Raw genomic sequence first — 23526 nt, 5'->3', positions numbered from 1 at the left:
CAAAATTTTGCCAGGAATCCCGAAAATACTGATGCAAAGTCACCCATTAAAATGCCATATTTACATTTTATTTTACAGTACAACATCAGTCCCATTCTCATCAACCAAAAGTAATCCAAAAGTAATCCAAAAGTAATTCAAAAGTAATCTGAAAACATTTCCCTGGAAGTGAAATCTAACAGATCATATAAGAGACCCTTTTCCTCTCCATAAGCACCAGACGCTTTCTTTTTTACTTCTAAATTTTCTTCTCATCATGTAATTTGTAAACAGTGTAATTTTAAATAATCTGTCCAAAGTTGTCTGCTGTTTATCTACCTTTATCCCACCATAACATGACATAACTTTTACAATCCCTTTTACAATTATTTACAAATTTTACAAGTTTTACATCTGCAGATTCTGAATGATGGTTAGTGCTGTGGTAAAATTCATCTGCATACAGGCCCGTAGCCAGCCTATTAAAAGGGATGGTTCCTTTTTTTTTCAAAACGTGGACCTTTTTGCAGTTATTCACCTCAAATTATGAGGTACAAATGCTGCATTTTAGTCACATTTTACCCACTAATTTGTGCAGGATTAATTTGTCAGATGGTTATCATTATCACACTTTTTGAAGCAACAAAAATCTTTTCTACATTTTTGTACATTTACATTAAGTTATTACAGTTTTATAAATAATGTAATGAGATTAGAGTTTTAGAAATGTGAAAAAATCCTACTTTTTAAATGCTTATTTATTATTATTCATCATAAAAAACAATCAAAACAATGAAAAAAAATGTCAATCTGTTAATAATGGTTTTAAATTAAAGGTAACACTTTATTTTGATGGTCCATTAGAGTATTAGTAGACTGTTTGCTTAATATCTGTTGATTACTGCTCCTTCAACAGACATTTAACTGACTTTAAGACACTATGCAAGTACAGTACATGTCTACTTACACTAACCCTAACCCCAACCTTACAGTCTAGTTATAATCTAATGAGAATTAGTTGGCATGTAGGTGCCATGTAACTTATAGTGTAAAACAGACCAAAGTAAAGTGTGACCAATTTAAAAACTGTAGTCTATATGCAAATAACAAACTGGCCAGCTCATTTCCTCAGTCAGAATTTGCAAATTTATATAATAAAAGCTTTTTTTATTGGTTATTCTTCTTGAAGTCTTCTTCTATTGGTTATTTTCACAATTTGTAATGTCAAAAATAGGACAAACGAGCTCATATAGGGGCCAAATTCTGGACTTTGTCAGAAGGGAAGTGGGTCTTTCGAATCACCCAAAACTCCCCTGGCTACGGGCCTGGCATAATATACATGTTGTCCTTTTCAGCAGCACGTACACATCGTACACATCCCCTTCCCCGCGAAGGTCAGCATATCAAAGCACGTAAGTCCTGTGATGGCCAAAAAGACTTCATTTATCTCGCTAAGCTCATTCGGTCTATTCAGGTATTCCATGCGAAACATGTGGTACGGCACCAGGCATATTAGCATGATGAGAACAAAGCAGAGGTTTTTCATCTGGACCCAAAATTCCTGCTGTGAGCGACTGGAGGCTCCATACTTAAGTATCATCGTGCGCAGGATGCTCACCTGGACGCAGGCCTGAACGCACGACACAGTGATAATTACCAAAGACAGAATAATATTGAGGCCGTAGACGGCTTTGTTCTCCAGAATCTGCTCAAAATGAAAGCATTGCTCTTTTTGCTGCATTGCTGTTTTTGTTTCCTCCTTGTTTTTATCTCCATATTTGCTTATAACCAGAGGTAGTACAATGACCAATAAGAGAAACCAGACAAAAGCGCTCATGCCCAATGCATGCAAACGGCGATAGAACTCAGTCCTTTGCGTCTTCTTGTAGAAATGCAGGAAAACGGAGAGTGAGGAGGATGGCGTAGATGGTAAACACCATGTATATGTGGAGATGCACCATGGCGCTGACCAGTTTACAAAAACCCGGGCCTAGCTTCCATTCCATCAATGCAAAGTAGTAGATTCTGAATGGCACGGTGATCAGAAATAGGAAGTGGGAAACCATCAGGTTCAAGAAGGCAATAGTGGTTAATGAGCGAATGTTGGTTTTTAATAAGCTGATCATGAAGGTCAATCCTGTAATGCCTACTAGAAGCACGATGATGTAGATAACAATAAGAGTGGTTCTGATAGGCTGGCTGAGGTGGTCTTTGGGTTCTGCTGTTGTTAAGATAGAAATGGATGTCACGGCGGGACTGGTGAAGTTGTAAACTGTGGCGTTTTCCATCGTGATACCTAGAAAAAAAAAACATAATGAAACTCAAATGCAGGTTCGATCAAGACATTGTACAGTTGAAGTCAGAATTATTAACTAGGTTAATTAGGTTAACTAGGTAGGTTCGGGTAAGTAGGAAGGTTATTGTATAATGATGCATATAGTCCATTATAATTACAATAATTAGATATGTTTATCATTCGTTTTGTCACAAAAATGTAATTTGATAGCTTTTTAAAATTTCTTTTAGATGGCAATATAAATGCCAAAAAGGAATATTTGTCAAATAAAAGAATAAAAGTTGTCATAACATTTTTGTAATATGTTTTAATTTTGATAGAAATAATAATGCAAAAATTAAGCTAAATTGAATATTTCAAGCACACTTGTGGTCCAGGTCTTAACCTTTTATCATTAAAGAAAACAGTATGTTTAGTTCTGGTTTGCACTGCATTCACTCTCACCAATTAACAAATTGAAGCGTATTTTTAATTGTTACCAAAATTGAATTCTATTACAGTTACAATCAGAATTATTAGCCCCCCTGTTTATTTTTTACCCAATTTCTGTTTAACGGAGAGAAGATTTTCTCAACACATTTCTGAACATGATAGTTTTAATAACTCATCTCTAATAACGGATTTATTTTATCTTTGCTATGATGACAGTAAACAATATTTGGCTAGATATTTTTCAAGACACTTCTATACAGCTTAAAGTGAAATGTAAAGGCTTAATTAGGTTAATTAGGTTAACTAGGCAGGATAGGGTAATTAGGCAAGTTATTGTATAATGATGGTTTGCTCTGTAGACTATCAAAAAGATTTTGACCTTAAAAATAGTTTTTAAAAAAATTTAAAACTACTTTTATTCTAGCCGAAATAAAACAAATAAGAAAAATATGAAATAAATATTAAAAATAAACATAATAATATATTATCATAGATACTGTGAAAATTTCCTTACTCTGTTAAACATAATTTGGGAAGTAATTAAAAAAGAAAAAAACTATACTATAACTACACTATAAAAATTATATTAACAATTAGTCATGACAGCACATGTTTTAGTTCATCGTAACTTATTAAACTAAGTTAATCATGTTCTAACTAAATTTTATAAGTTATGCAAGCAGTTTTAAGTCAATTTAACATAATATCAGTTCAATAGACTCAAAAGGTTAATTTGATTCAGCTTCAACATTTAAGGCATCCAGGATGTTTTTTACAGTGTTGGTGCACAAGCAAACAGAAAATTTTAAAAAGAGGGTTTGACTAAAACATGAATGCAACATGAACCCAAGAGATCTACCAACCTAAAGGAAGTGGTGTCACAACATGGACAAAATGCTAAATCATACCAGCTTGATTTCTCGTCAAAGTTGAGTAAAGTTCAGTAAAGTCTTAGGAAATGTGTTTCCATGTTTTTATGTGTGAGGAACTCCTGTCCTGTTCATACTGTCTGACAATGTGAACACTATGCAAACAAGAATTACAAAAAAATACAGTTTTCTTTAGTGGTCCTGACAAAAGGGAGTGCGAACACACGATGATAACACAATTGACATTTTTCAGTGAACGCTCTTAAGCTTAATTGTTGAGTTGTTTTTTCTTTAATCAAAATCCTGTCAAATACAATTTTAAATATGACAAGTCAAATAGATGAAACCAACATGTTTATAATAACTAAAATAAATCACCATTGTAACAGTGTGTTCGTTTATTAAAACACACAACACAGAACGTACAGAATACTCAAAATATGTTATTTGCATACAGGCGGTGATGGTATTTTTAGTTCAGAAACATTAAGTGCGTGTAAAATGTGTAAAGAAAGTATGAAATTAACTATAGAAACTGTAGACTATAAGATTACATCTATGAAACAAAAAAAAAACACATACAGTTGAAGTCAGAATTATTAGCCCCCCTTAGATTTTTTTTTAGATTTTTTAAATATTTCGCAAATGATGTTTAACAGAGCAAGGAAATTTTCACAGTATGTATGATAATATTTTTTCATCTGGAGAAAGACTTATTTGTTTTATTTCGGCTAGAATAAAAGCAGTTTTAAATTTGTTAGCCTCTTTAAGGTGTATTTTTTTTCGACAGTCTACAGAACAAACCATCGTTATACAATAACTTGACTAATTACCCTAACCTGCCTAGTTAACCTAATTAACCTAGTTAAGCCTTTAAATTTCACTTTAAGCTGTATAGAAGTGTCTTGAAAAATATCTAGTCAAATATGATTTACTGTCATCATAGCAAACATAAAATAAATCAGTTATTAGAGAGGAGTTATTAAAACTATTATGTTTAGAAATGTGTTGAAAAAAATCTCTCCGTTAAACAAAAATTGGGGAAAAAAAATAAACGGGGAGGCTAATAATTCAGGGTGGCTAATCATTCTGACTGTATTTTGTTAACATTAACTCTATTACTTAAGCATTACAGTACATTGCGGCATGCTATTTTATGCAAATAGTTTCTGTTTATATTATTTACAAGACTCAAGCTTACATAAACTAACAATTAGCTTATTTTTATTAGCCTTAATTAAAAAAAAAAGTAAACACTGCATCACGTGTGACATATTGCTCAATGTTAGCTCATACAACAGCGGTTTCTAAAGTGTACTGTAGAAACAGACCAACAAATACGTATTGTATAAGAATGCATTATGAAAACCCTTTTTGCATTCCTTTACAAATTTTACATTCAGGACTAACTAAAGTAAATAATAAACAGTACTTGCATAAAGTATCCAATCACATCAACAATTCTAGCTCATTTAAATCAAGCCTCATACAATTCAAATGATCAGCAATTAAAATACTGTATAATAAGTATTGCTTATTGTTAGCTGATATAAATAACAGGACATTTACAATTTCAGTACATTAGTTTGACAGTGCAGAGTAGAAACAGACTGATAAAAGGCTGTTGTATAAGTGAATGTATTTATTTGCATTGCTTTAAATATATATTTTAAAATGAAGTACACTAAAATAAAACTATATCTAACGTCAAAGAATGCTTGTTATGAATGATTCTATTACCTTCCAATAATAAAAACCAAGACATTTCATCCCTCTTTTAAAACAATGTGCACTTATAGAGAGTTGAAATGAGTTTACTTAAGAGCAATAATGAGAAAGTGAAACGAGACACTCACCCTCAGAGAAGCAGCGCAGAAGCTGGAGATAGCAGACCAGATGAGGAAGTAAGGTACTGAGTTTTCTGCCTCTGCTATTCACTTATTCAGCAACCACAGCATTAGAACACTCTTGACAAAGAGGCCGGACTGCTGGGTGTTTCATGATTCACACTCTTGCGCATTTGACACTTCAGTTTACGAGGAAACCACTAAAACAACGATAGCCACGTTGCCAAACTACAACTGTGCCATGTTCAGATGCCAGTTGTGATCACAGCTATATACTATAGCAATGTTTATCTTGTCATGAATCAGAATACTGTAATAGCGCCTCTTACAATTCTCTCTTATTACAATCTATGAGCATCAACGAATAAGTCAAGCAGTGCATACTTTTGCCTAGTTTAAACCTTACCAGCAACAAGGTTGTGGTTTCGGTTTTCCCCCGTGTTTGTCACAGCTGCAGGGGATGTGCATTATTAGTAAGTTATTAATGGACATTGCTTGTTAGAAAAAACATTTCTATGTAACAAGTATAAAAAAGGTTTCCAGAAATTTTTTAAGATAATATAATATATACAGTTGAAGTCAGAATTATTAGCCCCCGTTTATTTTTTTTTCGACAATTTTTGTTTAAGAGAGAGATTTTTTTCAACATATTTCTAAACATAATAGTTTTAATAACTCATTTCTAAAGATCTTTTATGCCATAATGACAGTAAATAATATTTTTCAAGACACTTCTATACAGCTTAAAGTGACATTTAAAGGCTTAACTAGGTTGATTAGGTCAACTAGGCAGGTTAGGGTAATTAGTCAAGTTATTGTACAATGATGGTTTGTTCTGTAGCCTATCAAAAAAATAGCTTAAAGAGGCTAATAAATTTGACCTTAAAATGGTTTTTAAAAAAAATTAAAAACTGCTTTTATTCTAGCCAAAATAAAACAAAAAAGACTTTCTCCAGATGAAAAAAATATTATCAGACATGCTGTGAAAATTTCCTTGCTCTGTTAAACATCATTTGGGAAATATTTAAAAATTCAAAGGAGGCAAATAATTCTTACTTCAACTGTGTGTGCACACACACACACACACACACACACACACACACACACACACACATATATATATATAACAAATAATAACTTGGCTTCTCGTTGATGATTTAGTATTAGAAGTGGCTTGAAAGGCAAAGGCCTCTAGATTATTTTACGAAAATAAAATATGATCATGCCTTTATTTAATTAGGACAGTAAGGTCTGACTTTGCTTAGACAAAAGTCTCGTCACTTAACAGAAATAATGTACAGTATAGAATATAAAGCCATGGTGCAGTGGAAAATGTATTGTGTATGACTCCCATGAGCTTGGAGGACTGCATCCATACATCTCTGCAATGACTCAAATAACTTATTAATGAAGTCATCTGGAATGGCAAAGAAAGCGTTCTTGCAGGACACCCAGAGTTCATCAAAATACTTTGGATTCATCTTCAATGCCTCCTCCTTCATCTTACCCCAGCCATGCTCAATAACGTTCATATCTGGTGACTGGGCTGGCCAATCCTGGAGCACCTTGACCTTCTTTGCTTTCAGGAACTTTGATGTGGAGACTGAAGTATGAGAAGGAGTGCTATCCTGCTGAAGAATTTGGCAGCACAAATGTCTTGACACAGTACCTCAGGCTGTTGATGTTGCCATCAACTCTGCAGATTTCTCGCACAGATCTCTCGAATGTAACCCCAAACCATGATTTTTCCTTCACCAAACTTGTGGGTTCCAATAGGTCTTCTGTAGTATTTGTGATGATTGGGATGCAGTTCAACAGATGATTCATTGGAAAAATCTACCTTCTATCACTTTTCCAAATGATCAACTAGAAGTCAAGTTATTATTTGTTGCTCTTACAACTGGGATCGACGACAAGTCTTTTGTCAGGTAGTGTATCTATCTATCTAAATACTATATACACACTTTACTGTCCATTTTAATAAATTTAAGCTGTTCTTTCTAATAAAAATAAGTTTTACTGAATCCAATTTTTTTATAAGTACGTTTTATTTCTTCAGTATTTTATTAGCTGTGTCATTTGGCAATGTGCTGATAAAAATCAAGCTATTTTTTTCATATTAATAAAATGCCCAACACTTAATTTATAGGTTTAATGTAAATAAATTATTTACATATATACATAACAATATTAAAATATTGCATTAAACAAACAACAACACATTTACTCTTATAACTTACAAGGATTAGATCCAAGCTAATATCAGTTGACACATCCGTACAGTAACATTCCTTTCCTTTCGCATAAACCATACAGTATATTATTATCATAAAAATTCCCACTGAAATTTAAAAACATAAACCCTAAATATTAGTTTACACCAGAGCATTTCTTGCTTTTAAGACAGGATAATGCAGAGTCATACGTCTTAAGCAATACTGATGTTAAGAAATTCTCAGTAACAGGAAGACCCCACACTTAACACCAGTCAAGTTATTGTGCGGTTCAATGTGTTTGTTTTTTGCACCTTGTAAAATTGAAAGGGAGATCCAGGTACGAGGGGTCACCTAAAGTGCATCTTTCGGCTCCGTCCAAAGAGGATTTTCTTGGATGTTAATATGTGTGTCATGACACTCAGCAGCATGAGGAAGATGGTCATAGACATTACGATGACATAATGACTGATGCTGCAATAGAAAAGTAACAACATTTTTAACAATAGCTTACACACATACAAAGACAAATGTGAACTAAAAGTGAGCTTGTGTTCCATATGGTTTAAGTTATGGCTATATATGTAGTCTGTCATCCATGGTGGTTTATAAAAATGCAAGTCAGCCACCAAACGTAACTAGCTTTTTTGTTTTAGAGTTAAATGAAATGAACCAAACATGATGACTCCAGAGGAGAATTCCATGAGGAATTCATGAGGAGAATTCCAATATTACAATGTTTAATAAAAAACAAAAAAGTATACCAAAATCAGACAAAAGACAAATGTTAAAGCCTGCGAACTTCACAGCTTTTTTTATGAAAGAATAACACTTTCTGATTGGTGGACATTTCTGCAGAGCATCATGGGTAATGTAGTTTTTCTCTGAGGCTTTCAATTAAAAGTATGCACAGGCTGATTGTTTCAAGTCATTAGACCAGGGGCCTGTACCATGACGGTGGCTGAAAAAACTCAGGATTACAGGATTAATTTAGAAATAACAAAATCAAACCAGTGCAATCAGGCTTTGTTGGTACCATGATGCTCTAATTAACTTTCAATGGGTACGTTTACATGGACACCAATAATCTGATTTTATTGTGATTAAGACAATACTCAGATTAATAGTCAACTATGTAAACAGCAATTTTTGATTAATCCCATTAAGGTCATAATTAAACAAAAAAATAAATTGAATTAAGACGTGGAGTATGCCAATTTTAGTCACATTATTGAAGTGCAGTACAGACATGTAAACACCTTAATCAAACTATTACCGTTGTGTAGGATTTTCGCCGCATTTTGCAATAGTATAGTCTATACACACAGCTGTTTGACACTATTCTCTGCATCTACCAAGTCGGTGAAGAACCACACACACCTGCATCGTGTAATGCTGACTTTCTTCCCATACGGCGCGCGGTATCAAATTCCATTAAAATAACACTTTTTTTAGCAGTTCATACTCGCATCCAAAATCGTTTGTCATGGGGGCATGCATAAATATTCCCGAATAAAAGTGAAAGTGCCAAACTGCAGTTAAAGTCGCAAATTAAAAAAGAAACACCAGAAATTACATGAAACTCCGGAGGAAATGTGGATAGCGTGGTGACGCAATGATGTTAATCGAATTATGTGCTATATAACATGTAAAACGGGAACATGAAAGGAACATTTAAAATGTAAACACCTAAATCATATTATTGTCTTATTCAGATTAAGGCATATAACTTGATTACTGATGTCCATGTAAACGGAGTCACTGTTAGCTTTCATCTTGAGTTTGTAAGCGCAAGCAAATGAAAGCGGAAAATCAGGAGCAAACAGCCAATCACAGGCTTTGAAACAAAAAAATTCTGTGATTGACTTCTCGCAAAGATGAAAAGGTTTAAAATACATGAAGCTTTATTAGGAGAAATCGTGAAATTTATATAGTTTATATAGTTAATAATGCATACCGTATAGCTATACAGAGAATGAGAAACACAAGCTCAGAGGTTTTCATTTTTAAAGCTTTATCTCCTGATAAAAAAATAATCTGCTTTAAATTGCAGATGTATATACATATATGTATAATGTATATAAATTTAAATTTTACATTTGTACAATTGAAGTTGTTGGTTATTAAACTAAAATTATATCTATGTATAAATCATCTAAAATAACGGTAAAATATAGTATCAGTATATGTTATCTTGAAAAGGGTTTCTCTAAGTAATAACTTTATCTAGCTGATCTGGCTACATGGTACAAACCCTCGAAGCCACTGGTATACATTTTGTTTTGCCTGTATGTGTTTTTTTGACACTCAATAGCCATGTAGCCACTAACTTGGAATTTTTAGGATCACCAAAGATGATAGTTATAGCTAAAATCTTCTCAAGTATAATATAATTAACCTACCTAGTCCCTATGTCAAGCCAGCTTCCATAATCTTTAACCAAGAAGAAGAAGTGCTGGTGAAAAAGATGAATGGTTAAGAAAATAACATAAAAAAGGTGTTTTTTTGCAATGATAAAAGATTTACTCTGCATTTTGCTACAGTTTTCTCTAAACCAAACTTACCAATGCCATCAGGTCTGAGATGACAAGCACGATGAGGAAAAGACTAGAAAACAAAATGCAGATTATATGTGAACATATGCAAAATAATACCCTAAATCTATATAATATACAAAACAATATTGAGCTAATATTTAGTTCGATTTGAGGAAGCGTTTTCCATGTTGGACTTTGTTTATTTGTTTTGCAAATACTTGACATTCACAGCCCTGACATTTGCAATCATTCAAGGAAGTGAACGTGAAGGGCTTGAACCCAAACATATCAAGTGCTTTAAGAAGTGGCCAGTCTGCAAATGAAAGAGAGGGAAAAAACATTCTGGTTTCCTGCTATGCTAATTCTGCAATGTAAATTACCTTCGTGACGAGAGCTGCGTTGACACTTGAATGCTTTCGAATGTGCACATCACAATTACAAATGGGATTAAAACCTGAAAGAGAATTAAACAGCATTAAATAAACGGTAGCCACAAGAAAACTTCCAGTTCAGTAAGTGCCATACCTTCCACATTAACAGGCCACCCATGATGAAAGGATTGAAGACGGTCAGAAAGCAATACACTGATGCTGGATCAAAACTTTAAGTGGGGATAATGGCATAATTAAACTTGTATCTCATTCATAGTACTGCGTTACTCATAAACAAGCAGTTTACCTGTTTATAGACGCAATGTTTCCGCAGCCGAAAAATGCAATTATTATGAAAAACACCTATTAATACAGTTAAGGGTTATAAACATTTTAAATATTCCAGCAAATTCAAAACACATAAATCAAATAGGCTGAAGTAAAAGGATGCAAAAAAGTAAGATTTCCGAATGTCGTCCAATCTGAGCTGACGGACTTTGGTGATGTCAATATTTTCGGCAAAATCAATGCTGGAGAGCTGAAAAAAACAAACAAACAAGAAATTAAACCATGTTAAGGCCCGTTTCATACCAAGCACGATAGCTATAAAGATTAACAATAAAGATAAAGATTCACTCTTAAATGCAAAACAACAGCAGAGTTCAGACCACAACTATTATGATAAACATATGAAGAAACCATATCGTTGGTATTACATTCAATATTATTTATTTCTCAGCTAATAAACAAATTAACACTGGCAGTGAGTCAGAATGCATTGAAATATAAAGGGATAATGCAATTTCAAGCTACAAGTTACTTTGTGCTTGATGTTAAGCCTTCTTTTTAAAGATTATTTGACTATCCTGAAAATAATTGGTTATTCCATTGGAAAGAATGTTATTTGTAATGATGACTACAACTACAATGATAAGTGAAGTTTATTTACAAACTAATGGTTCAAGAGGATTATGTGCTTATGATTGACCATGGTTCTCCAATCAGTCGATTCCTAAGTCACTATAAATAACCGTAGACTTTATACCACATTTATTTCCATCATGAAGAATCCCCCTTCCTCTCCCTTTTGTTTTCCTAAATTGGGCGGCACAGCAGCCCAGTGGTTAGCACTGTTGCCTCACAGAAAGCACGTCACTGGCTCTAATCCTTACTAGGCCCGCCGTCGTTTCTGTTCGGAGTTTGCATGTTCTTCCTGTGCTTGCGTGGGTTTTCCCTGGGTTCCCTGGTTTCCTCCCACCTTCCAAAGATGTGTGTAATAAGCAAATTGACTAAACCAAATTGGCACCATGGTCAAGTTCTTAGCCAAAAGTATTTTTTCCTCATAAAGCAATTTGTCATTTGCCACAAATAAGCGGGGGAGTTCTAGAGATCTACCTGAGCTCAATCTCCCCTCTCACCCTGCAAATGGGAGGGAGCCCAGGGGTCGAAAATCTTTTGAGCTCAGGGCTCTCTCCCGGGACAGCATGCTAAACCAGCTTATAATCAATCATCTGCTGCGAGCTCTTAAAAAGATATAAAGAAACCATATAGTTGGTATTACATTCAGTATTATTTATTTCTCAGATAATAAACAAATAAACACTAGCAGCCAGTCAGTAAACATTGAAATATAAAGGGATAATGCAGTTTAAAGCTACAAACGACACTTGATGATTATTCCATTGAAAGAAATGTTAAAAATACATGTAAGTTATGCAAGTCAGTTGGATCCTTTTATTCCACTACACTGACTTTAATACCACACTCTAATTTTAATTAGCTAAATTCGTTTGGTTAGATTAATACATTTTTTATGAAATATTCACTGGTCAGATGTGTGAGTAGCACACTGACGTCATCTGCTGGTTACAAGGTGTTAATGACTAATGGAAAACATTAAAAATAAAAAATGTATCATTCGTCAGTGTGAACTAAGCATGGGCCGGTATAAGATTCTGACAGTATGATAAACTTGGATAAAAATAGCACGCTTTGACTGTATTGTGATTACTGCTCTAAAATAAATTCTTTTGAAATGTCTGGGTAAAAAACCAAACCTTTTTTCGCCATTGAACACAATATATTTTATTTTGAGAAACATTTCAAATATTTTGTAACAGTAAACATGTCAGGCTGAATAATTCAAATGAATCATTGACTTTTGCTCTCTTCATTAGTTTCTAAAACACAGATTTCATTACAATTTAAAATGGCATCTTTGGATATCTTTTCTGCTGGAGATACTGTTGTCCTAAAACACACACAAAAAACGTAAAAAAACAAATCTTACATATATCGTAGGAACGATATAACAACATTTTGGTGGTTTTAAAACCTTGACTTTTCTAAACCGCGGTATACCTTGAAAACGCAATCGTCCCATGCCTAGTTTGAACGCAAATATATGTATTGTTATATTTATAGTTATCAAGCTAGGTGTGAATGGGCATTTATTCATCCACGCAATGAATGCTTTTGGACTACTTAGAGTGTTTTTTTCAAAGCGATTGACTGACAACAGTTACTATTAACAGACAGTACATTTCACAAACTAATATCTTCTGCCACACTTTTGAAGTTATTTCTTACAAGGAAGCGCCTAAAAAAATCCACTGTTGCAGGAAAGCACAGTGTTACCTCAGTCCGATTTGAACTTCCTTGTCTGGTCATGGCTTCCTGCTCAATGTTGATCCATGCAAACATAAGCCACGACAGCACCGGAGGAAAAAGAGCCTCATGCCTTTACAGAACAAATACAAAACAGAAAAATGAATAAAGGTTTCAATGTAAAATGTAAAATATATTAATATAAAATGAGAGGACATTGCCATTTAAAAACAAAACAATTTAGCAATCATCATATTAATTATCACATAATTAACTAGAACTTGCATTACTAAATAACTAGGCCCACACAAAATCTGTGCATGCAGAAATCCGCAGATTTTTGGCCCATCATTGACTCTGTGTGTAAATTGATATTTATTCAGTTCTTCAACTATTTTCAGTAATACTATTGACTAATATGAAAATGTTCATTTGATTTATTTACAATGCAGTTTATAAAGGAATATTCTCAGTCTTTTAGTAGATATATTATAGCTTTGGTTTTGCATTGTAGACAATAAATAAAAGTTAAAAAGGTATTATTCTTTATTTCATATATAAAGTTTTTAGTCACGATACTCACAAAATCATTCCGCATAAATCTGCAGATTTTGTACAAAATTCTGCGCAGAAGTAGCAAAACATATCCACAGATTCTGTCTGTCTGTTCTGTCAGAAACTTATTTTTAAAGTAATTAATGGTAATAATGTTATGAAAGTCTTCCATTTCAAATAAATCCTGTTCTTCTAAAAGTTCCTTTTATCTGACATTCCTGAAAAAAATTCTACATTGATAATAAAAAGATTTGGAATTTGGAAACCAAACCAGCATGACAGAATGATTTCTAAAATATCAGGTGACACTAAAGACAGCACAACAAATTACTTTATAAAATATATTAAAATACTAAAAGCTATTTTAAATTTGGTGCAGAGCAAAAATTTATTGCGATTAATCACACCCAAAATAAAACTTTGTTTTCTTTATGTGTGTGTACTGTGTACACACATGCATGCATATATTTGAGAAAATGTTTTTTTTTTTATTTACATATAATATATACAGTTGAAGTCAGAATTATTAGCCCCCCTTTGATATTTTTTTTTCTTTTTTAAATATTTTCCAATTTATGTTTAACAGAGCAAGGAAATTTTCACAGTATATTCGATAATATTTTTTCTTCTGGAGAAAGTCTTATTTGTTCAATTTTGGCTAGAATAAAAGCAGTTTTTAATTTTTTAAAAAACATTTTAAGGTCAAAATTATTAGCCCCTTTAAGAATTTTTTTTCGATAGTCTAGAGAACAAACCATTGTTATACAACAACTTGCCAAATAAACCTAATTAATCTAATTAAGCCACTTAAGGCTGTATAGAAGTGTCTTGAAAAATATCTAGACAAATACTATTTAATGTCATCGTGGCAAAGATAAAATAAATCAGTTATTAGAAATTAGTTATTGAGACTATTATATTCAAAACTGTCTCTACATTAAACATAAATTGGAAAAATAAATAAATGGGGGGCTAATAATGTTGACTTCAATTGTATATAGTATAAGTTATATCTGAAATTTAATTATGTATTTAACAAAATTGATAGGTATAGTTTTGTTGTATGTATGAGTGTGTATCAGATTTACATATTAATTATATACTGTATAATACACACACATATCTTATGTCAAAACTAAATTTTATTTTAGATGCAATTAATAATTCTTTTGCCAACATTACCTAAATTGCATTATTAAAAAAATAAAATAAATAAATAATAATAATAATAACTGTTTTAGCGCATTTTTGATTACATCATTTCAATCTAATCATGTAATAAAAAAATAATAATAAAAAATAGTTATGATTATTAGCATATTTTTATTATTATTTAAACGTTCTGTCTGCATTACTGAAACCAATCAGAAGCTGAATTGAGAATTTTGCACCTTGACTGCAAGAACATGTGGTTTCTTTTTAAAATCCGTTTCCTTAAATTAAGCACCCACGAGAAAACTATTTGACTATAACAAACATGCTGAATTCCTGTTAGACACACATGACTGTAAAAAACGACGACACTTTGAATGTTTATTAATGTTTTTTTTTTACCCAGTACTCAGGAGGAGGTAGACACACGCCAATGACATCAGGATACTCAGAAGTCTGTGAAAGAGTCTGGTGGAACTCAACAATGGTATCAAAAATGAGGAAACTGAAAAAAAAAAAGTGTAAAAATAAGGGTGGCAGAAAAGAAGAAGTGCAATTCTTTGGTTAAACATATGCATCACTTATTATGATTGGCTTATTTATACATGTCTCTGCTTTAATTATTAACGATTATGAAAAGGCACTTGTAAGAATACTATTTACTCTATTTACTCACCTTCATGTTCTTTCAAACAAGAGACTTCATTTCTTATGCACAAAAGAAGATACTTTGATGGTTTAAATCAACACTGAGACATTCTGGTAAATATCTTCTTTTGTGTTGCACAGAAAAAAAGACAGTCACGCAAGTTTGCAACAACAAGAGGGTGAGTAAATGCTCATAAAATGACAATATTCAGGTGAACTACCATATTAACACTTGGGCATCAGTTGTTGTTTAAAAAAATAGATTTTAGAGGACAAAAACGTCTATTAAAAAGACATAAAAGTAATATATTTTTCCACTTTAATTGACAGATTTCCTACTTTTTTCAGTCCTACAAAACATCTATTCATATTTAATGTATTCATTCACATAAATATTATTGTACATCGTGTAACATACATTTTTGAAAGGAAAAATATATTAAAATTTCAATTAAAAAACACTTTTAAGGACAAAAATTTATGTTTTGGATTAATAGCCTAAATTATTTACCTAAATTATTTATCTATAATTATTTATCAAGGGTTAATTCAATTGCCTGCATCTATAAGCTTGCAGAATAGAGATAGGTAGAATACGATCCAATGATGATGTTACATCCTATCCACTAAAATACCTTTAGAATATTTTTAAATATTATTTCCCTTCCTATAACATCCACCTATACTGTGCTTTTTGATTTCATGATGATTCAGCTTAATAAAAGAAAAAAAAAACATTTTGGTGGTACAGCAGCCACCAAGACTGTTGCTGCCTCCAGACTAACTTAGGTATGCAATGATTAAGCGATTTCACTATTAACTGTGCTTTAATTCATCACGGTTAATTAATCATAAAGGCTTATCAACATCGCATTTCTGCATGGAACAAAACTGCTGCAAATAAACTATGTTACGCAAACTGTTCGCTAGTTTGAAGTTCTAAGCTTGCACACCAAGGCTAATACCCATGTACACTGGATTAACTATGGCTGAGGCTATTAACTAAGGGCCATTCATGTATTGCGTCTTTTGCACACACAAGTTCGTTATTTCCAGTGGAGGGAAGCGCATACTGGGAGTGATGCACCTACACTTTCCAGGTGCACCTAACTGAAAGAATGCCACGAGTGCACCGCGAGTCACATGACAAGATCTGGACCGATCAGCTTCATACTTTGTATGGAATATACACATGTATACTTCAAAGAAAAAAAATACAAAATGAAAAATACCAAACAATTTTGTAATCTAGTGTAATCAAAAGGGCCTTTCAGACAGAAGTTCAGCAGTCTCTGACTACATTTGTTCTCTTTAAAAGACAAATATTTAGCTAATATGTAGCTTAGATTTACATTAGACACATATATATTTTTTTATTTATTCTTAATTTTATTTATTCATTTATTCATTGTTCTGTGATTTATTTTCAGTGTAAAATTATTAGTTATTTTTAAACGCCAAAAACTTTTCACTTATTTTTAAGTCCTAAGAGAAAGCTTTATTGTTTTTAATATTATTTTATGCTGTATTATTTAGTTACTGAGCAGCAACAAATAACACTTTAAAATATGAGGAGTTTTCACGTGATTTTCTAAATTAGTAGCGTTTTGAAATTGATGAATGCATAATAATCGTGATAACTGTAATTCTTCCTCAGACTATAATCGTAAAACCAAAATCTGTAATCGTTGCATCCCTATTCAGATAAGCTTTTGAACACATCCAGAGAGTCTACATGGAGCATCCAAAGTTTTGAAGTATCATGAGAATCAAGATAACAGACCTAGTGTGCTCCAGCTAACTAGCTGGTTGAAAAGCGGCAGGCCTTGCTTCAGCTGCAGACTGGAGTGGGTGCTGGCCAGAGTATAAGCACACAGCGCCACCTGCACCATCTAGACAGAAATGCACACAGACCAGATTCACATGAGTCTATGCCTGTTTTTGTAAGGCAGTTGTCTCTCACAAATTCTACAGCTCCTCATTAGATTAGCAATATCAGAATTGGGGCGACATGGTAGCTCAGTGGTTAACACTGTCACCTCACAGCAAGAAGGTCACTGGTTCAAGTTCCAGCTGGGTCATTCGGCATTTCTGTGTGAAGTTTGCATGTTCTCCCGTGTTGGCGTGGGTTTCCTCCTGGTGCTCCGGTTTCCCCCACAGTCCAAACACATGCGCTAAAGGTGAACTGAATTGGCCGTAGCGTATTTGTGTGAATTAATGTGTATGGACGTTTCCCAGTGATGGGTTGCAGCTGGAAGGGCATCCGCTGTGTAAAATATGCTTAATAATTTGGCTGATCATTCTGCTGGAGCGACCCCTGATGAATAAAAAGACTAAGCCGATGGAAAATTTATAAATAAATTAATAATATCAGAAATATAGATTATAGCAGGAGTTTTCAATCATTCACCGTGTACTAAAATGGTCATCAGCCAGATTTACTGAACTGTGTAAATTGGCAAAAGCCTTATTGAGGTTAATTACGCATATAAATATTTATAAATAGCAGGGTTTGTTAACACATATGTTCTATACAAGTGGTGTAAATCAGACAAAGTACAATCTGATATTGATTCTCTTATATAATTGCCAAAATTTAAGCATTCGATTAAACTGGAAGGTGGTATGCAGGTTTATTGATACCCAGCAAACTATTTTGTGTTTAATAGACGTCTAATAGGCATCTAACCGTGGACAGCTTGGGTTAAAACAAGGCTAAACTTGGGCTGTCAGTGAAAATCTAATAGACATCTAAGAATAGCCCAAAACTAGACTAGTTGTCAAATAGACAGACTTTATATGTGTAGTCATTCATTTCTGTTTATTTGATGACTAGTCTAGTTTTGGCCTATTCTTAGACAGCTATTAGATTTTCACTGACAGCGCAAATTTAGCCTTGTTTTAGCCAAAACGACTATGTTTAGTCATCTATCAGACATCTTTAAAAAAACAAAAATTATTTATCTATAAGGATGCACAAGGGTTAATTCAATTGCCTGCTTTTGAAAGCTTGCATAATACAGGGATAGGTAGCATACAATCCAATGATGATGTTACATCCTGTCCACTAAAATACCTTTAGAATATTTTTAAATATTATTTCTATCACTTCCTATAACATCCACCTATACTGTGCTTTTTGATTTAATGATGATTCAGCTTAATAAAAGAAGAAAAAAAAAAAAACATTTTGGTGGTACAGCTGCCACCAAGACTGTTGCTGCCTCCAGACTAACTTAGGGATGTAACGATTAACCGTGCTTTAATTCGTCACGGTTAATTAATCATAAAGGCTTAACAACATTGCATTTCTGCATGGAACAAAACTGCTGCAAATAAACTATGTTACGCAAACTGTTCGCTAGTTTGAAGTTCCAAGCTTGCACACCAAGGCTAATACCCACGTACACTGGATTAACTATGGCTGAGGCTATTAACTAAGAGCCATTCATGTATTGCGTCTTTTGCACACACAAGTTCGTTATTTCCAGTGGAGGGAAGCGCATACTGGGAGTGATGCACTTACACTTTCCAGGCGCACCTAACTGAAAGAATGCCACGAGTGCACCGCGAGTCACATGACAAGATCTGGACCGATCAGCTTTATACTTTGCATGGAACATACACATATATACTCCAAAGAAGTTGATCAAAGTTGATCAAAGGTGCCTTTTGAGACAGAGGTTCAGCAGATAATGCTTGCTGGGTATTATCAGTATTAAGAGATTGTGGGTTATTTCATTATGTAAAAAAATTAACAATAATTCTGCCCTGAAAGTGTCCGCCCAGTAAATAATTACAGTATTTATTAGTTAATCTGTTAGCTGTTAGTAAATCTGGCCCTAAATCTCTGCACCAAAATATCCTTGACCTGAAAAATGAAGAGCTGACGATCCCTTCGCATCAGAGGAGAGTCTCTCCATGAAGACCAGAGGAATGAGGACGAGTTGAAGAGGGTCAACACTCCAGCACCAATCCTACAGTAAAACATATCAAGTTATGTCTTTCTGGTGCCAGCAGCAAACAGAATCAATGTTTAAGCAATTTAAAATGATTGTGTAGGACACTATTTGGGATAAGCCATTAAAATAAAAGCAGAGTGCTCACACATAGTTTATGTTGGGTTCCCGTCCCACAACAGGCAACAGTGGAAACACAGCCAGCAAGAGACAACTCAGCATCCAGCTCAGAGACTTGAACTACAGAGAAATCAAAAGAAAAATCATAGAAGACAGCAATCTCTTATTCACAAAGTGTTGTTTCTATATGTGGTTTCAAATTTATATGTGTTAAAAATGTTGTCTACATTAAATTAGATTTACAGAATGTACTTTATATACATAGAACACATGCAAACTCACTAAGGGCTTGAAACATTTTGTGAAAACACATAAACAAAATAATTAGCTTTGCTGTAAAATGGAAAATTTCTTTCTAAAATATTTCCCAAGTGGTTTGTGACAGAGCAATGACATTTCCTAAGACATTCTTCCTCTGGAGAAAGTTATTTCTTTTAGTTTGGTTGTATTAATTTATTCTTTTAATGTTAATACTGCTAAGGTCAATATTATTAGCCCCCTCAAGAAATTTTGTCATTGGCTGCAGATCAAACAATTAAATTGCACTTTAAACTAACTAGTAAAATGTTATCCACTATCATCATGGAAAAGACAAAAGAAATGGGCTTTATGCACGGCTATTGTTTTTCAACCAGTGATGAAATTTCAGTGAGAGCTTTATGTGACTATTTTTAATTTAATAAGGTTTCTTTTACAGCATAGATGTTGTAATGGAATTTAAATATCATCAGTTAAATATACTTAAGCATCCATTTGGATGTTAAAGCAAAAACAATGCAAGAAGTAGATGCTTTGTTTCCAGTGAGGACTATAGAGAAACTTGTTCACGCTTCTATATCAGGCAGGGTGGATTACTGTAATGGACTCCTCACTAGCCTTTCCAAAAAGACAGTCAGACAGTTGCAGTTAATCCAGAAAGCTGCTGCCAGGATTCTGACCAGAACCAGAAAATCAGAGCACATCACACCTGTCCTCTGGTCTTTACACAGGCTCCCAGTAACATGTAGAATAGATTTTAAAGTATTACTACTTGTCTATAAAACACTAAATGGTCTAGGACCTCAATACATTACAGATATGCTCACCGAATACAAGCCTAACAGATCCCTAAAGAAATTAGAAATTCCAAGGGTTCAGTCAAAGCAGAGTGAATCGGCCTTCAGCTAATACACCCCCTGCTGCTGGAATCAACTTCCAGAAATAATCAGATGGGCTCCAACATTCGGCACATTCAAATCAAGACTGAAAACACATCTGTTTAGCTGTGCCATTATTGAATGAGCCCTGTGCTTAGTCCGACAGATTGCACTATTGTGTCTTTCTTTTCTTTTTCCATTCTTTTATAACCTGTTTAACACATTTTAAACTGTTTTTATTCTGTTTTAATCATTTTTAATTCATTAAATCACTTTTATTTTCTTGTATCTTTTATTCTCGTTTATGTAAAGCACTTTGAATTACCATTGTGTATTAAATGATCTACATAAATAAAGTTGCCTTGCCTAAAGCATAAAAAGAGATGAAAAACCGTTTAAACGCAGGCGCCGTCATTAGCAGCAGGCTATGGCAGAAATTCCATTGAAAATATGGTCAAATTTATTCCCATATTTTAAAGACATGGCGCAGAAAAAAATTATTTAATGCACTGCTTTTTGTTTGGTCTGATATCCACATTATATCGTATCTCAGCCAGCCAGTGAAGATCGCTTTTTTTTTTAAAGAAATTAGATTTTATACACGGCGATTTATTATGGGATGACAATTAGAAAGAAGCCCTAGGGCTGGCTGATGAAATTAAAAGTCTTTGTGCATCTATCCCGATAGTAATTAGAAACTAGCTATTAAGATTATTAAGTTAAAAAATATGTGGATTAAATCTTCCCTCCATTAAACAGCATTTCTCTCCGTCAAAAACACACATATAATAATTAATAAGGCTCATCAAAGACTCACATAATGTTGAGATTTTTTTTTTATTCATTTGTTGAAAGTATTTTGTCCTTTACCTTTATTTGCAGGTTTTCCTCAATGTCTATAAAACAAGAATCACCTTCAAGGCATTGTTAATTTGTGTTCAAAGATTTGGGGAGTTCCCCTGCGAATTATTGCATCCTATTACGAACAGCAGGTGTTGAGGATGGCACATAAAATAATAGGAGATGGCACACACCCCTTAAACAAATATTTTGAGTGGATGCCCCTTGAGTGACATCTAAGAACAATAAGACGTTCCAAAAATCGTTATAAATTTACTTTTGTACCTGAAGCTATTTTGTTACATAATAAATGTAGTTAATCAATGAATTATTAATATTTTTATTTAAAAAAATTATTATTGTATGTATATTTATTATTATTGTTGTTGTTGTTGTTATTACTATTAAACGTATGATCACATATCCATTTGCAATTATGTTCATAAACAGTTAGGTCCATAAATATAGGGACATGTACACAATTCTAACATTTTTAGCTCTATACACCAACACAATGGATTTGAAATTAAACAAACAAGATGTGCTTTAACTGCAGACTGTCAGCTTTAATTTGAGGGTATTTACATCCAAATCAGATGAACGGTGTAGGAATTACAGCAGTTTGCATATGTGCCTCCCACTTGTTAAGGGTCCAAAAGTAATTAGACAAATGGTTTCTAAGCTGTTCCATGGCCAGGTGTGTGTTATTCCATCATTGTCCCAATTACAATGAGCAGAAAAGGTCCAGAGTTCAAGTGTGTTATTTGAATTTGGAATCTGTTGCTGTCAACTTTTAAGATGAGATCTAAAGAGCTGTTACTATCAGTCAAGCAAGCCATCATTAGGCTGAAAAAAACCAAACAAACCCATCAGAGAGATAGCATATTAAGCCAAATGCTTCAGAACTCATTGGACGACACTTCACAGTGCAGATGAAGAATGGCCCGAAGCATACTGCAAAAGCAACCAAATAGTTTTTGAAGGGAAAGAAGTGAAATGTTATGCAATGGCCAAGTCAATCACCTGACCTGAAACCAATTGGGCATGTATTTCACTTGCTGAAGGGAAAATGCCCCAAGAACAAGTAGGAACTGAAGACAGTTGCTGTTAGAGGCCTGGCAGAGCACCACCAAGAATGAAACCCAGCGCCTGGTGATGTCTGTGTTCCAGACTTCAGGCTTTAATTGACTGCGAAGGATTTGCAAGCAAGTACTAAAAAGTGAAAGTTTGATTTAAGATTATTCTGTCCAATTACTTTTGGACCCTTAACAAGTGGGAGGCACACATGCAATGGACATAACTGTATATCTGCATACCTCTGATTATTGATAGCAACTTGTACATATATTCATCTATTGTAAATCTCTGTTTATAGTTAATACAATCTGTATATAATGTTCATAGTACATCCATCTGTTATCTTTAACCGTATATAAAGCCATTAACATGTCAAGTGATTTTTGTTATGAATATGCCTGATTTTAAAATACAGTTACACTAAATAAAATGTGTGTGCATGTTTTCTGTAAATCATGGCAGATTTGAATGTGAGCCTTTTTTGTTTTGCTCAGAAAAAGGACACTTTATAGTAAATGCATGAACCCCATCCTATCACAAAAGGTCTGATCAGGTCACCTTACCTTGGCTTTTGTATAGAAGCCAGAAACAACAGGCCATAGTGCCAGCACCACAAGGCCCAAGGACAACATGGCCCGATAAAAAAAACTCATGACCTAAAAAAACAAACAAACAATAAATGAAAAGTGGCAAAGTTAACACCTCATATTACTAGTAAACTGCATGCTTCTAACAATAAACTGCAAACATATAAACGGAAACAATGTCCGTCATGTCTAGAACGCAACTAAATGTGCATAAACGCTGATGAAAGTCTAAAATGTGTGTGCTAAAATACATAAGATTTTCATTAGTGATTAGAGGATTCATTATGTGTCAGGAATGTGT

General features: G+C 33.6%; 2 protein-coding genes across 2 annotated transcripts in view; both read right to left on the bottom strand.

The window, feature by feature from the left end:
• Positions 1-789: 789 nt before the first annotated feature.
• On the bottom strand, positions 790-5490 carry LOC130218543 (probable G-protein coupled receptor 141). Its single transcript, XM_056450755.1, is given in 3 exon segments — positions 790-1879; positions 1881-2275; positions 5433-5490. Coding segments are annotated over 2 exon segments (936 nt in total). The 5' UTR covers positions 2268-2275; positions 5433-5490; the 3' UTR covers positions 790-1330.
• A 2071-nt stretch (positions 5491-7561) lies between these two features.
• pign (phosphatidylinositol glycan anchor biosynthesis, class N) overlaps positions 7562-23526 on the bottom strand; it is a 30928-nt gene continuing 14963 nt past the window's right edge. The window contains exons 17-29 of the mRNA XM_056450980.1: positions 23202-23294; positions 19614-19705; positions 19378-19483; positions 17290-17398; positions 15261-15363; positions 13182-13284; positions 10996-11082; positions 10852-10907; positions 10699-10774; positions 10554-10627; positions 10201-10243; positions 10039-10091; positions 7562-8110 (exon numbers count right to left, since the gene is read on the bottom strand). Of these exons, the coding sequence (XP_056306955.1) occupies positions 7987-8110; positions 10039-10091; positions 10201-10243; positions 10554-10627; positions 10699-10774; positions 10852-10907; positions 10996-11082; positions 13182-13284; positions 15261-15363; positions 17290-17398; positions 19378-19483; positions 19614-19705; positions 23202-23294 (1119 nt within the window). The 3' untranslated portion in view covers positions 7562-7986. The remainder of the gene's footprint in view (positions 8111-10038; positions 10092-10200; positions 10244-10553; positions 10628-10698; positions 10775-10851; positions 10908-10995; positions 11083-13181; positions 13285-15260; positions 15364-17289; positions 17399-19377; positions 19484-19613; positions 19706-23201; positions 23295-23526) is intronic.

This window comes from Danio aesculapii, chromosome 24 (genome assembly GCF_903798145.1).
Source record: "Danio aesculapii chromosome 24, fDanAes4.1, whole genome shotgun sequence".
In the NCBI taxonomy this organism is placed as follows: domain Eukaryota; kingdom Metazoa; phylum Chordata; class Actinopteri; order Cypriniformes; family Danionidae; genus Danio; species Danio aesculapii.
Note: the sequence above shows the minus strand (reverse complement) of the source record. Positions and strands in the feature narration are given on the sequence as shown.